This window comes from Kryptolebias marmoratus, linkage group LG15 (assembly GCF_001649575.2).
Source record: "Kryptolebias marmoratus isolate JLee-2015 linkage group LG15, ASM164957v2, whole genome shotgun sequence".
In the NCBI taxonomy this organism is placed as follows: Eukaryota; Metazoa; Chordata; class Actinopteri; order Cyprinodontiformes; family Rivulidae; genus Kryptolebias; species Kryptolebias marmoratus.
The window spans coordinates 18925437-18941421 of NC_051444.1; the positions used below are offsets into that span (position 1 = coordinate 18925437).

At 36.7% G+C, this 15985-nt stretch overlaps 1 protein-coding gene across 1 annotated transcript in view; it reads right to left on the reverse strand.

Annotated features, from left to right (window-relative positions):
* itfg1 (integrin alpha FG-GAP repeat containing 1) overlaps window positions 1-15985 on the reverse strand; it is a 130166-nt gene that overhangs the window by 78952 nt on the left and 35229 nt on the right. The window contains exon 9 of the mRNA XM_017425854.3: window positions 6430-6524. Coding sequence (XP_017281343.1) covers window positions 6430-6524 — 95 coding nt within the window. The remainder of the gene's footprint in view (window positions 1-6429; window positions 6525-15985) is intronic.

Sequence of the window (15985 nt, forward strand, 5' to 3'; positions counted from 1 at the left end):
TGGGAACCCTGCTACCTGCTGCCAGTGTCACCTCTTTGACCATTGACACGCCAGCTGATTGGGAGGACTGGAAGGAAGCTGTCTGGCTCACACAGGCAGCATCACTGAGCAGCAACAGGAGGCCCTGCTTAATCTCTATAAATGTGGATTATATGGTACTTATGTGTTCCAGTAGAAAAGTTAATTAAATAGAAATAATACTATATACACATAAAAATGGTAATTGTTAAACACTAAGTGGCTTGCCAGAGGAAATGTGTGAGTTGAAAAACATAAAAAGATAATCTAATGACCAATAAGAGGTAATAAGTACAAATAATTGCGATATTTTGATACTGTAGCCTGGTGAATAGTTGGTGCAGTGAAATTACTTGTTTGCCTTCATTAAAATAACTGATGAGTAAAATAATTTTGATGAGTTTTGCTCAGCGTATGTCTCCTGCAGTTCATCCTTTGCTCGCTGCCAAAACAGTTCAGACCTGCTGAGTGATGGACTCTACAAGACTTCTGAAGGTGCCCTTGTAAATCTGGCAGTAGGATGGTAGCTACAGATCTTTAAAGTTCAGCAAGACGTGAGTAAAGCTCTTTTCACACATGCTGGGAAATTATTTTTATATCAGTCAAGTAAAGCAGGTGTATTTGGAGTAATTTAGACACTTATTTATCAGTCGTGGGTCAGATGTGGCTCAGGAAGAAGAGCAGTTGCTTGACACTACAATCTTGAATTTCCCATTCCACGAGGAGTCCTTGTGCAAAACACTGAACCTTGTGTTGAACCTGATTCACTGTTTGGTGTAGGAACACTTTTTCCGAGACAGCTGTAAACAACCATTAAAGATATGTATGGAGGGCTGCCAGTGAACTATTGACTACTCTTTGTTGATACTCAGCTCCCTCGTCTGGAGGCACAAATCTTGCCCCTTTCAATTGGCTGTAGACAAAACTTTGCCCAATGGCTGAAGTTTTTTGTCTTTTTTTTATGGGTGTGCTCTTACATTTCACCATTACAGCTTGAACCAGCATGTTACCTAAAAAAAGCAAACTGTTTATTAAACATTAATGTATCCCAGAGCAAAACGTAATCAAGGATAATTGATTTTATAAGTGGTCATTGTGTTTGTTCTCAATGTAGCAGTCAACAATAGCTGGCACAAAAGAACAGCAAAACCTCCCCAAGACTCATCACTTCTTAAGAGTTTTCTTTGACACGGAGCCAGGGGATGTGGCCTGTGGCCAAACACTTGCTGCTTGGGGTCACTCACTCATTGATTGTAGGTGAAGAGTGTGTGTAGGAATCCTGTTCTTCATGCCTTAGCTCTACTTAGGATCCAGACAGGTTAACCACTGCTCGTTTTGCTTACAGTGTAACCGTATGAAAGTGTGAAGCGCTAGTGAGGGATTAAAGGATTATACAAAGGTATCAACCAAATATTCTAAAATGTGTGTGTAATAGTTTGTCAGAGTCTTGTTTTGGCTTTTATATCTAAACTCCTTTTTCCAAGGCTTGGTACTTCAAAATATGATTATGATTCGCGCAATAGGTTAGCAATACTCTTTAGCCCCAACACATACATTTTCCTTTAATTATCAATTTGAAATGAGCCATAATTTTTTAAAATGTATAAACAAGCTGTAGTCTGGAATTGCTGCCTGCTTATACATATTAAAGTTTTTTTTTTTTCTGACATTCTGTCTAACTTGGAAAAAGAAAAGAAAAGAAAAGAAAAAACCACCCTGTCTACCTACCGCAATTTTCTTGACATTTGTGACACACAATTACACTGCTGTCTGCACTACTATCCCATTGTGTTACAAAGTGTGGAAGATTTAAAGAAAAAGAAACAGTCTGGAGTGGTTATAAATGGCATCAGTGTGTGTCTACAGAGACAGAGAATGAAGCGCAGAGACTGTTGGAAGTGCCCTGCAGACTCCTGTAATACTGTGAGCCAAAGAACTGGAGCCGCAGCAGATATCAGCTGCTGTTTGGAAACAAACCTTGGACACAAGATAGTTTCTTCTCTACAGGGCTTCAAGAAAAACGTGAAAGTATCTCATCATGTCTCGGCCCGTATACACCTCAATTTTCTCCTTCCTTATTTTTTTGTTCTTGCTTCCTCCTCTTTGCATACCTGTGATGGAACTGAAGGGGTGTCTTTTCTCAAAGCTAGTCTTTGTCAGTGTTTCCTCTCCTGAACACTCTTATTTTTCCTTCTCCTCCCTTTCTCTCCTATCAGTTTACTTGTATCTTGTTTGTTTTATTACTCTTGACCTCCCTCCTACAGTTCCATAATTTTACTTTTGGAAGCGAGACATAGCTAAAAAGTTGTTGTAATGAAGAATTAAGTTACACATGAAAATACACAAACGTGTGATTTAAGATCACTCAACATTTTCACAATGCATAACTAAAAAAAGGAAATTGAATATTTGCTTCAGCTGAAGAATTTAATTGCTATGAATGCAAATCAAGTCTTTAAGAGTAGGCAGTCGTGGGCAAAGTTTTTTAGATGGCAGAGAAAATGTAAATTTTAGTAAATAGTCTGCAGCACAGAAACCCCCCCAAAAAGAATTACAAAAATTACTTCAAATGATGCATCAGCATGTGGAAAATGTTTTGTTTTTAAAATTTGCTTGTTTTATAATCAGTACTATTTAATGCACAATGTTTTATACTGTATATCACTGACCAGTTCGGGATCATTTTAGATTAACTTGCGTGTAAAACATTAACAACGTTAGGGGAGGATAAGGGCCGATGAAACAGCTTCAGCTTTGGATCATTTTTTTCTTATGGAAGCAGCACTTTTTGCAAATGTGGTTTGCTGAATTTACACTGTATATAACTCTCAGCTGAACCTTTACTTATCTCTACATATGAACCGACTTGTGTTTCAAAGCAGAATATTTCAAACTTCTTGCTCTAAAAATAGGAAAGGTATGCACTGATCTTCTCTTCTACAATGAAGAACTCTAGTTAGTGAGCTAATTTACACCTTATTATGTTTATGTCACTTCTGCCTAAGATGCCTCTGGCTTTTCCTGATATAGCTTTGAGAATATGAAGTTTACTTCTGATGACTACATTTATGCTGTTTATGAATCAGATCTGTACAATAAAACAATGTAATTATAGGCTTCTGTTTGTAGATTCCTCCTGCCCTTCATTGCAAATTTCTTAATTTCACTTCAAACGTTGAATTATCTTTTTATTAATTTCTTTTATAGCATTTTGCAGGTATCAATTTTATTTTTACATCCTCAGTCAAGTACTTTAAGAAGCTTGTGATTGAAACGAGTTAGCAAAATGCCTAAAAAGTCTGAGAGAGTAATGACATTTTTTCATCCACGATGCTGCATATCTGGCAATAAAATAGTGTTTTAATGAGTTGAAGATATAAAAGCCTTATTTGCATATGCTGCAGGCGGATGCATTTTTATCTATATATCAGGACTGTGAAGAAAGTAAGCATCAAAATGTAAAATTATACATATTCGACTCCAGAGTTTGCTTTTTATTCTTTAAATGTGAAATTGTTACTATAATTTTTCAGTGGTTCCCAAACGTTTGAACACAACTGTGAAAGCTAAAAGAGAAACCGGTTTCCTCGTCACTCCACCCACTCTTCCTTTTTTCAGCCTGCCTCTGTATTTAATAGTAGCGACTGTCTCTCAAACATACAGCAACAAAAAGCACATGTTTACTTCATCCATCAGTGCTGATAAGTCCTCCTCTTTCTTCAACACTCCTCCTTTCACTTCTTCTTTCAATCATTGGTTTTCTCGCTGACAGGCAAAGAACAGCAAGCATGTCCGCGGAGAACACACATCTGTCTGTCTTTGAATGCACATCTTTTATGTTTATGTGTGTGTTTGAAAGGAAGGTGGGGGTAGACATGCAGATAAGTATGTAATGTTTTTGTTAGACCGGGGGAAAAACATAAATAAAAAAAATAAGTGGAGGCCAGTTTTCTGGAGGCAGATGCGGGAAGAAAAGAAGGGAATAAAAATCATACAAGATGTTATGTGGGTGGTGGTGGAGTTAGTGTGTGTGTTCATATGAGTGTAAGAACAGCTGTGTGTGTGTGTGTGTACGTCCATGCATATGCGCTACATTAAACCGTTCATGTACATTAATTTGATGAAACTGTGCGTGTGCATATCTGTCAGACCACAAACAAAGTGACAAGTGCTGTATCAGCCACAATGTCTTTCCAATCAGAAAAAAAAAACCTCCTGCAGTGAGCCAAATGGCTAATGTCTTCCTGAAATAGACAGTAATTGTGCTTTATGGGAGAACACGGTGCTGCTTTCCAGAGGAATAATTGTTGAGGTGAGCTTCAGTATTATAGCTCATATTGTAAACCAGTTGCCTTCTAACCAAGCAAAGAGAAGCAATAACAAATAACAAAACAGAAAAATGCTGGGAAAAACATCAGAGGGACTGTTAGCCCTCTGATGTTTAGAGTTTAGTTTTAAACAAACAACTATCAGACCACAAGAAGAAAGTGGTGACCTAAAATGATGCTGCCATCAACATCATATGGGCAGTAGAAGTAAGTCGGACTGTAAATCCGGAAAACCACTGTTAAAAGAATTTACAGAAGATAGAAAGAACCTTTCTAGAAAAACAGAAGTTTGACAGAAAAACTAGCTGATGATTGTTCTTCATTTTCATTTTAAGAACTTTATTTGGCTGGCCTCTTTTTATTTTAACATTACATCTTCATAGAATGAAAATACCACAGTCCTAACTTTATAACTGACAAAATTATTACTTATGTTACTGTATGGCAGTGGTGTCCAATCCAATCATATCCTGCATGTTCTAGATGTTTCTCTGCTTTGACACACCTGATTTGAATAAATGAGTGATTAACAGGCTTCTGCAGAACCTGAAGACCTGCTGAAGAGCAGGGAAACACCTCAAACGTGCAGGATAGTGGCGCACCAGGACCAGGATTGGACACCACTGCTGTACGGGTTTATCTCTGATCTCCACTCTCGACTTGTCCTAAAGCTGCAACCCAACTCCTGACTGGTTCCCTGTTCATTTTAGATTTTACTTTAAGATCTCATTGATTGTTTTTAAAATCATCAAATGGATCAGCATCTTTTCACCACTCAGATTTTCTAACTTTGCACGCTCCTAAAAGGTCACTGAGGTCAGGTGAGCAGATGCTCTTGGATGTACTGAGGAGCACATTAAATCACAGAGGAGTTCGGGTTTTCGCTGCAGCTGCGAATAAACTTTGGAAGAGTTTGCCCTTTCACATAAAAGTCTCTTAACACTAGATAGTTTCAAAGCTTGTTTCAAAACATCATAACTCAGTCCAACATTTAAACCAGTCTAAGTTACAATATATTTTTTATCTTATAGTCTTCTATTAAATGCATTTTACTGTGCTGTCTTCATTTGTATTCTTTAATTGTTTCTTTACTTTGCACTCAGCTTCACCTGTTGTTTTACATGTACAGCACTATGGTCAACCTGTTGTCTTTAAATGTGCTCATAAATAATGTCTCCATTTGATTTCAGTAGCTGCTTGCTGTGAATAAAAGGCAGTCCAACTACTACAACTAATTTTTATTTCATACACCATTAGCAGTATGATTCTCAAGTCTTACACAAAAAGTAGCATACCACAAACTTCAGACTTAGGTAAATCTTGGCACTTTATTAAACATTGAAAATACTGGGGACTTCTGAATAGGATCCTTTTTAAAATAATTTTCAAAAGACACTGTTGTATAAATAAAATGTTAAATAAACAAGGCTAAACATTCAACAATTTCATCAGAATTTTTTGAATATAGTGAAAGTGAAATTTATTTATATAGTTTAATTATAGTGTGTCAAATATAATTAAACCACAACCTTCCCAAAGTGACAGCAGCAACCCTATATAGTTTTTCTACAATCATTCCATCCTGCATGTGACTCACATTGAGCTGAGATTCAGATTAGATAATGACAGTTTCATCACATTCATCTTGATTTGATAAATAGTTCCCAGTGGTAAACTAAACAATAATTATGAGTAAAAAAATGGCAGAAATCCAATTAGAAATGTTACACTTCTAAGTGTTTTTGCAGGCTTATTGTGTTTTTTATGAACAAATAATAACAATAATAATACACTCTACATTTATGACTGTTTTGAAGAATATCATATATTAATATAGAAGAGTACAACTAAAAATCTTATGTGTGTGCAATGTAGCCAAAACCTCAGCAGACAAAAGTTATTTACATAGAAATGACAAGAAGCCAATTCATCTTTAGTTTCTGATACAATACCTGCTAAATGTGAGAGTGTCTAAAATTAGTTTAACAGACAAACCTCTGAAAGTGTCTTGCGCCATTCAGAGGAGAAACGGTAAGTAAGAGTATCACAGGGAGGCGAGTGGTGAAAGTGACTGTGTGTGTACCTTCTCTGAGCCCGGCTTGACGAGGTAGATGGCACTCTGTTGACAGGCTTCGTCTAAACAGGCAGGGAGGAGGTGGTCCTGATAGCCATCGCCATCTGCCAGAAAGAAACAGTGTTAGATCAAGACGGAACAATGTTGGATTGAATCAAAAGCGAAGCGTCATGCTTTGTTTTCTAAACCTGTGCTATTTTAATATTTGCACTCCATCTCAACACCTCGATTTTGTTCTGCAGTCGACTTTCAGAGCAGCACCATTCCTGGCAACAAAGGAAGTCGCTGCCGTTTTTTCCCGTGTGTGAACTGGATCATAAGAGCACCTGCTTGTTTTGCACAAGCAAACACAAATCCAAGATGTACAAGTCTCTTTGATGGGTTTTAATAATGGCACTTTACTTGATTTAAGATTTTTCAGCACATTGTTATTAAATATAAATGTTAAATATGATTATTTAAATAATTATTATTATTCTTCAGTACCATGCAGGCTTAATTTGGAGTGTATTCAAAAACAGAAAAACAAGCTTCATGATGTCCTATAAAGTCTAAAGCTTCAAATTCCTGCAGTAACAACTAGAGTTGTTCGAGTTAATCTTATTAACAGAGATCATTCTAACTACCTGCCTAATGTTGACTGGATCCTCTTTTTTCACACCCAAACACCCCTGACCTTGTTAGAGATATGAACTCCTGTAGACCTCAGATGAGCTGGAGTTTCTGTCTATAAAGTATCTGACACACACTGTTTAAGTCTATACTGAGGGATGATATATTAGATCTTTTTGGCCAACAAATGTTCAATTAGACTACGGATTGGAGACTATAAAGGCTAAGTTGGCACTCATTGTTCCATTTCTCAAACTACCAATTTTTCCAATATGTTAAGAACATTGTATTACTGAAAGAGGCCATTGTCCACAATAAGACTTGTTTAAATGTTTTGGAAGGTTTTACATGTTGAAGTAACATCCACACAAATGTCTGAGAAGCAGCTACCTTGACACCAGAGATTTTATTTCAAGTGCAGTGCTGTAGCTTTTCAAAAGTCAAAACATTTTGTTGTTCTTAGTCTTGCATCTTACTCCAAGTTGAGCCAGACTGAGACTCGTGCTAAAAATGGTGATATATGGCAACTGAAAGAGACGTCAGTTAAATAAATACAATTCTAATTGCCAAGCATCGAAACACTAAGTGATAATTTTGCACCCAGGTGTAGAAACTGTTTTTACTACAAATGTTTTGACTTAGTAAAAGGAGCAAAGTAACAGGATCTTTCAATAAAAACAATCTGTGGTTCATGTTTTAGAATCCAGACCACTCATGCTATGACTAAGACCCCACGGTAAACCGAATGAGAACCCGTTAACATGAACATTTAAAAAATGACTTTAAACTTGTTGCTCTGGGTTAAAAGCATTTCTGAACACAGTTAATAAAAATCTGTTGCAACATGGTAAGAGCAAGACTCCCAAACAGATGTTTTGCCATGTGGAAAGGGAAAAGCGAATGACTCTGATGATGAATGACAGAGCCAAGATGAGGAGGAGGAGAAACTCTATGTGGCTGTCAGGGCAACTGAGCGGGAGACAGAAATACAGGAAATAAGACAGATAATTAAAAACTGCAAAAGCTAATAAGTCAACATTTAGTCAGATCAAATTTAAACTCATACTGTATTTCGTGGCATAAAACACTCAGTCAAACATCATATTTTTATCTTCACAGCTTTACAGTCTTACAGTGTAACATTCAGATAGCTAACATTACCTAACAAAAAATATGTGTACTCTATTTATGACAGACAAAAAAAACTCAAACAAACCCAGACATTTAGGACAAATCAAATAAAACTATAGTCGTGCTGTTAATATTTATTGGTCTGTGTACTATAACATATGGTGTAAACAAAACTGTTTTTCCTTTTTTTATTCCCTAAAGGCACATTATTTAAATGTGAGCAAGGCTTTCTAATTAGTCCCATTAATGTTTGTGCACAGCAAACAAATGAGTAAATGTAAAGTACCTGCGTATAAAACGAAGGCCAGACAGAGTTGAAGATACAATGAGTGCTAATTTGGCCCTGCAGAGGTTATCACTCGTCTTTCTGTCTCTGATCTCAAAGATCTTCTACATGAACACACACACACACACACACACACACACACACACACACACACACACACACACACACACACACACACACACACACACACACACACACCTCTCAAATGGCTCTGTCCCAGCTGCACTCTTCTCTATGAATATCTTCCTTCACCCTATACATTCAGCAGCCTCTCTGATATTCTTATGCCCTTCTCTCTTCAGATTCTCCTTCTCCTCCTGTAGTTCACCTATTTGCCTTTCAATCTCTCTTTCCATTCAGTGCTTTCAGTCTTAAAGCTCCATTATTTTCTCCCCATTATTCACCCTCAATTTTCTTCTTCCCTCTTGCATTTCCTCCCTCCCACTGATGAAACATGGTGTAGAGGAGATTCAGAGAGCCATGAACGGAAGCTGCGGGTATGGTTTAAAACAGAGAAGCCAGTGTGGAGAGGGGATGTCAGAAAAGAATGGGTGAAAGAAAAACAAGGGAAACAGAAGAATTGCTAAAAGCGGCATAAAGCATGAAGCTAAATAAGGGTATGCAGACACTGTAGCATCAATCACTGTGACTAAATGCCATTCAGAGTACACAGTGGACAACTCAGCACCAATAACAATACAAATCATACAAAGTACTCACACAAGCACACTTGGTGCAATGCCGCCTGTCAGCACTGTATTATTAGAGATACTCTGAATCCCCAGCATGAATGAACTAGTATCAATGTACAAAAGCCTTGTTGAGCTTTTGGGTTTGAAAAAGAAATCCAGTGTAATTTTTTTCTGTAACTGGACATAATGAGCAAGTCTTCAAGTTGCCAAACCATAACTGCCAATATGAAAATGACTCTCCTTTGTCTTGGATTTATAACCCAATTAAACATTTCCCTAATTAAATTAGTCCCAAATTCAAACTTAGTCTTCCATAGGGCAGTATTCCACTGGACTGTGATTATTGGCAACTAGTTGAGTCTCCAAGGAAGTCTCCAAAATGTCTTGAAACATTTGCACGGTTCTCAATTTCCCCCCGTGAATTACAGAAGCTCACAACCTTGTTGCTTAAGTTCTGAAAATGTTCCAAAAAAATGTGTGCGACAAATTTTATAGACACAGTTGTTGCAGGCATCTTGAGCTCATCTTGAACCCTTTTAATTTAGTTTTCATAAATTTTAGAGCTCACGAGATGTAGTTTGACCTCTACACAGCAGCTCTCCGTATGACAAAACATCCAAGTCTACAAACCATGCCAATGATAATTTGTAATCAGTTAAAAAAAAGCCAAATCTGTTTAATTAATTTCAAAAGTGTACTAAAATTGATTAAATCATAAATGTGGGGTGGCTGCTAAGGTGGGTAGAAAGGGGGTTGAGGAGGATATAATGTGGCAGAAAGTGACCATCAATTTAATGTGCACAGCCTAGAATACAATATTGCAAGCAGTACATATGTAAATAGGTCGTGATTTTCAAAAACTGGCTACTCAAAACACACCCACAAAAGCTCACTGGTCTCTTGGTTGCAAACATTCAGAATTTAGGGAGACTGCCAAAGGACATTTGCCTAATTCCTCATAATTCACAAAATAGTTTCCAGCTGTTTTGTAATTTACTACTCCAATTGCAAAAACAGTTGGGACATTGTGTAAAATGTAAATAAATACAGAATGATTTACAGATGTTGTAAACTCATTTTTACTGACAATGGAACATAGCAAACATTAAATGTTTAAACTAAAAAAAAAGAATTGACAATTTCTGACAATTTGGCAACAGCTTAACTGCATCCTGCTACTGAACTGGCCTGCCTGCAATCCAGACCTCTTACGAGTTGGAAACATTTGATGAATCATGAAAGGAAAAATCCAGCAAAGACAATCCAGGACTGTTGAACAGCTAGAATCCTACATGAGACAAGAATGGGACAATATTCAGTCTAAAAACTCCAGCAGCTCATCAGTTCGTAGACTTTTACAGATTATTGTTAAAAAAGCAAGGATCCTTTAAAGTGGTAAATGTGGTCCTGTCATAACTTTTTTTGCTGCTGCATAAAATTCAAAATTTCTTAGTTAAAACATTTGATATGTTTACTATGTTCCAATGTACAAACAGTAAAATGTGTGTTTACATGATTTGAAAGTATATATATGTTTTATTTACATCTTACACATTGTCCTAATTCCTTTGGAATTAGGGTTGTACAAAATGACAAAAAACTTGGTGTAAATTACAAGTTAAGCTCTAATAGGTCAAAGCCCTTTGACTCCCTCCATGAGTAATATGCCGTCAGCCATTCTAACATTATGGAGGTGAACAGGTCAAGTGATAATGACTTATTCAGAGCTTGGTCTCTTATTTCTCCTTCTGTGCCCCTGTTGTTAACTTTTGTCCCAGTTGCTATAGCATTGTAATGGTCAACGCTCATTTTTAGTTTATATTTGCTTAAACATAAACAAAACAATGATACCCATTCATTTTGAAAGTGCTAATTATTGTGAAGCTCACTTTTGGTGCAGGAGTACAGATTATAAATAATTAGTGCACAACAGATTTGTCTAAAATCTTGATTTTTTCTTTCAATTGAGGACACTTTTGTGTCAGATGTTTTCTTATTTTTTTGCACTATTTGCATCAAATTGCTTATTCAAATGTGCAAATTACCACTTAAACTTGGAAACTGTAAACCCATGGGACAGACTGAAAGATCTTTAAATGTTAAATATATCTCAAAATGTCGCATGATTAGGCTTTTTTTCCATCTCAATACCATATTTTGTCTTTATTAAAAAAAAAAGTCTAGAGGGATGTCTTTCACATAAATGTACATGTATGCCATTATGCTTTGAAAACTCACTTTGATCTCAACAAGAACATTTTCACTACTCCTGCTTCAAAAGGTTCATCCATTTCTCCATGAATGTGAGACTTAGGGAAAATGATGGGGAAAGGAAGACAAAAAAGAACAACAAAGAATAAGAAAGCACTGCAGGCTGGTTAACAAGACAGGACAAGACAGCCAGTAAAATTATTTAAAAAAAGGAATTGCAGGAAAAAATAGTGAAAAGTGGTTGAGGGGAGAGTGAAGCAGACAGAAAAGAGGGGGGAGCGTGGATGTAACATGATAAAATAAGATGAGTGGAAAAAGAACGCCTGGGGGGGAGAGGAGAGAGAACTAGGTTGTTAACATGCTGACTTACCTGCAAGCACGCACACTCCCTCACACACAGACACACACAGCATGACAACAGCCTTTCAGAATTTAAATATCACTTCTATACACACTCCAGTCTTGCTGTTTCCAAAAAAAACAAAAAAAACCCAAAACCTTTCAGAGTGCACTGCTGGTCACAGAGCAGCCGCCTTGCATTCCACCTGCACTGATGCCTGGTGACACATTCAGTTGTGGGACTTCGCTGTGCTTTACCTAATGATGAATTATGCATCGGCCACTGTCACTTTGAAAAATGCAATTACCTCAGTGATAAGACAGATGGTCATGTTTTGTCTGGCATATGCTGTGCATTTATTAAGAGTGTTGTGCTGGAAAGTGAGGTACCGGCACACAAACATGGGCGTGTGGACGGATCCCTCATGTAATTCATGAGCCTTTCCATGCTCATACGGAAGAGCATGCATGACTCCAGATTAATTACTGTCTGCTTCTCATACAAAGGCACTTAATTCCCTGGAAGGAACGATTACTTTAAAATGTTTGGTATGAGAAGTGAAAAATTGGAATGCAGCCATTCATAAACTCATGATTGGATAGTTCATAACACAATCCAAGATACACATAGATTTCATTTCATGCGTTTACTTTTTGTGAATGCTTAAAGATGGAAAGCATGCTTTGTTTTTCCACCAGAAAAAATAATAATAATAAATTGACATTGCATTTAACAATAACACAGAGTACTTAGCTAATGATTCTTTATGATACCAGAAACTAAAGTTTTACTTTTGCCATCTGAAAATAAACTACAAGTACAATACAAGCAAGTACTTCCAGTGATGACACTTTTAAGCCATTGAGGAAAAAATATAGCTCCATTAATCAGATTAACATGAATTAATTATTACACAAGCTGATGGGGGAAAAAAGTGCTTAGAAGTGCATCATTAGTGTCATATAAATTACTGTAAGGCTACAGTTATTGTAATGTTTATTTAAATCCATAATAGTTGTCAAAATATGAGATTTTTTAATATTTTAATTTAAGTTTTGTGTATCATTTATGATGAAAATACACACTAAATAAGAATCATTCACAACCAAAAGTCTACCGCCTAATATGTAATAAACAGGCAAAATCAGCAGAATCATGTTTTGTTGGCAACAATTACAAGTTGTTTGATTACATTTTACAGCTGACGGGTACACCTCGAACAGTCTTGGCAACTGACGGATATCGAGTCAGTAAAAACAATCCCTGGATATAAACTGAGTCAGAGGGAGAATTAATAAATAAGCTGATATGTAAATATTTACCAGTTTCAAAATTACATAATAAGTAAAGGGTAGTTGTGCCACATTCAGCATATTTTGCATTTGAGAAAAATGTGGTTTTAGACAGTCCTGGTAAAGTGGAGGATGAAGAAGAAAGTGAGAATTGACAGAGTGATGTGTGATGGAAATAATTCCCACTTCATATCACGCAGGGATACAGAGCTGCTCTCCAGTCTGTCTTTTATTCTCTGTTCTTATTTTTTTTTTGCCCTTAATACTGTTTTCTCCCTAACCCTCCTTGGATTGTCTACTTCGGTGGGATTTTTTTGTTTCATCTTGCTTTATAATCTTGCTTCATGCCACTACTAAAATGTACGAGTTAATTTTTTTTTCACTGTGACTCTTCTGTTTTTCTTTAGCTTATCTCCTGTCATGCACAATTTCCAAGCAACAAATAATGTCTTTATTTACAGTATTTGGACAGAAGTTGAATATTAGTTCTGATGGACAGAAGCAGAAACAAACTAAAGGCCTAGCATTCCTTGAAGGAATGCACATCACCCACCGCCTGTCATGCCAGAGGTTTAGACTAAGATTATCTTATGTTGAAAAAGGATGGAGTTGTAGCCATTTTGTTCAAACAACTTTGTGCACAATCTCCTGCGATATTACACCTGATCCAGCCCGATTTGTTAGACTTGGAGTAAACGTTGTGAATGAGTGTCAATGCTATCACATCAAATTTCAGCTCATGATCTGCAAAACTGTCTGAGTTATAGCTGTTTTTATGTTTTTCAAAGTGAGATGGCTGTGATGCCCATCTGGAATTGGGTTGACTTCAAAAGTTAATTAGTTGTAGATGTGCATCCAATGATTCCTTTCTGAAAGTTTCATTAAAATCTGTTCATGACGTATTTTGCTCACAGACAAACAGGGTTGACTCCAACAATTAAGGCTACAGACAAACGCACTAGTAAAGGCATTATCGTTCTGCCTTTGGCAACGGGCAGTATTCACTGGATGATACTAGTATTGACAAGGTTAGACTGGTAGAAAGGACTCGTTGTATGCTGCAGGTTACATTAAGGTGGCAGGCTGATTAAGAATAAATATGGTGGAAACAGAGTAAAAGGTCACGATAGCAGCTTTTACAAACAGTAATTATAGAGAGGAATAGGAGTCAGTTTGGTTTTATTACAGTATGTAATAAACAAATTATAAAAAGACCACCTCCTTTTGTCTGTGTGATAATATGAAAGATTAGCTAAGACATAATAATACATATTCCAAGGTTTAAAGTATGCAATCATTTGATACCGTAAGTCTGATGCAATAAAAAATAATCATCTATCCATCTATTACTTACAACACAACGACTATATTATGATTTATATTCATGTTTTGTTATTTTATTTTATTTCTTTTTTACAAAATAAAGGAATAATGACTAACTTTCTGACACCTCAAGATAATTAGATAAGGAACAGTGGAAGTTGAAGAAAAACAAGATTGAAAAATGACCACCCTGTAGGTAGGAGATTTAAAACTGATCAAAAGAAATAAAGACAAGTTATGACTGAGAAGGAGGGGCCGAGAGAAACGAACTCCATGAAAGAAACGGGAAAGAAAAGACATTAGGTCCTGCGAGGCATCTTTCTCCCTGCAGATTATTAGAAGCATGACCCTAAAAGGCTTTAATCCCTGGCTAACGAGGGCAACGTCTTCATGTGGTGTTTCAAAGCTGCAGGAAGAAGGCAAACAATGTGGAAAAGATTAAAGAAATTAAAAACTAAAGTTTTAGTAAAGATAACTTGAAATTATAAAAAAATAAAATAAAAAAATAGATGTTCTCGGGAGCTTATGAATTTAGCACACACATGTGACTCAAAGAGATCCGTCTGACATTCAGATGCACACACTGAAACACAGCATGCAGGTCATTTCCCCTCTGGCTTGTAGATTAATATATTGGGAAGGGGGAAGTTTGTTCACTAAATAATTGATGGGAACCCCTAGCAGCAAGGAGATTAAGAGATTAATCTTGCCAATAAGAATGTGTTTATCTCTGCAATGCTTTTTTTTGTGTGTGTGTGCTCTGATGTGTATGAGCAACACTAATAACATTGAGGCGGCTGTGGCACAGTGGTAGGGCAGCTGTCTTGGGACCGGAAAGTCGCAGGTTTGATTCCCCACCATGCCCGTATGTCGCAGTCTATATCTGTTTTTTATGATTACTTTTAGTTTTGAATGAGGTGGCTGCACAAGAGTTGTCACCGCAGGTCTTCCTTTTGTGCCTAGATTTTTAGAGATCTTTAACAAAGAAAACTACCCCACAAAGTTGTTTCTGTGACAGGAAAAAAAAAGCACACAATACATATTTGTTTTCTTTTTTTTCTGCTTGATCATGTTTGTAACAAGAAATCATAAAAAAAAGGTACAATCTCTGTGGTATTGTGTGAAAACTACAGAAAGAAGTCCAGGATGTAATTGTGAAATCAATAAATGACTTTACTTTTAACTAGTGCACCCCATTTGTCTTTTTATTGAGATAGATTTCTCCATACCATTAACAGGTGGCATGTCTTTGGTGATGTTTTGTTACTTCAGATGGAATTCCTTTCCACTTTGTAATTTTATTGTTAGATGGGACTGATTTGACAGAATAAAGGTTTGCGACAAGTTGATTTAACTTGTTTATTGCTGCGGGTGAACTACTCTGCACATGCAGAGTTTAGCTATGATTTACATTGTAGGTGGTAAAAAAAAAAGTTGTTACCATTTTTTGTCCAGTGCTCATAAGGCATGTCCTTAAAGATTAAATTGATTGGGCTCTTCACTTTCTTTTGTATTCTCTCTTTTCTGACACAAAGGCAGAGTTTTCTGAATGGCGGGGGATGGGATGGGGTGTAATACAGTGGCATCTGCTGTGAGTATGGGCGTTAGGAGAGTGTGAGATAAACCAACTCCCAGTGAATTAGATACAGATGGTCAAAACATGTTTGCGACACTATAC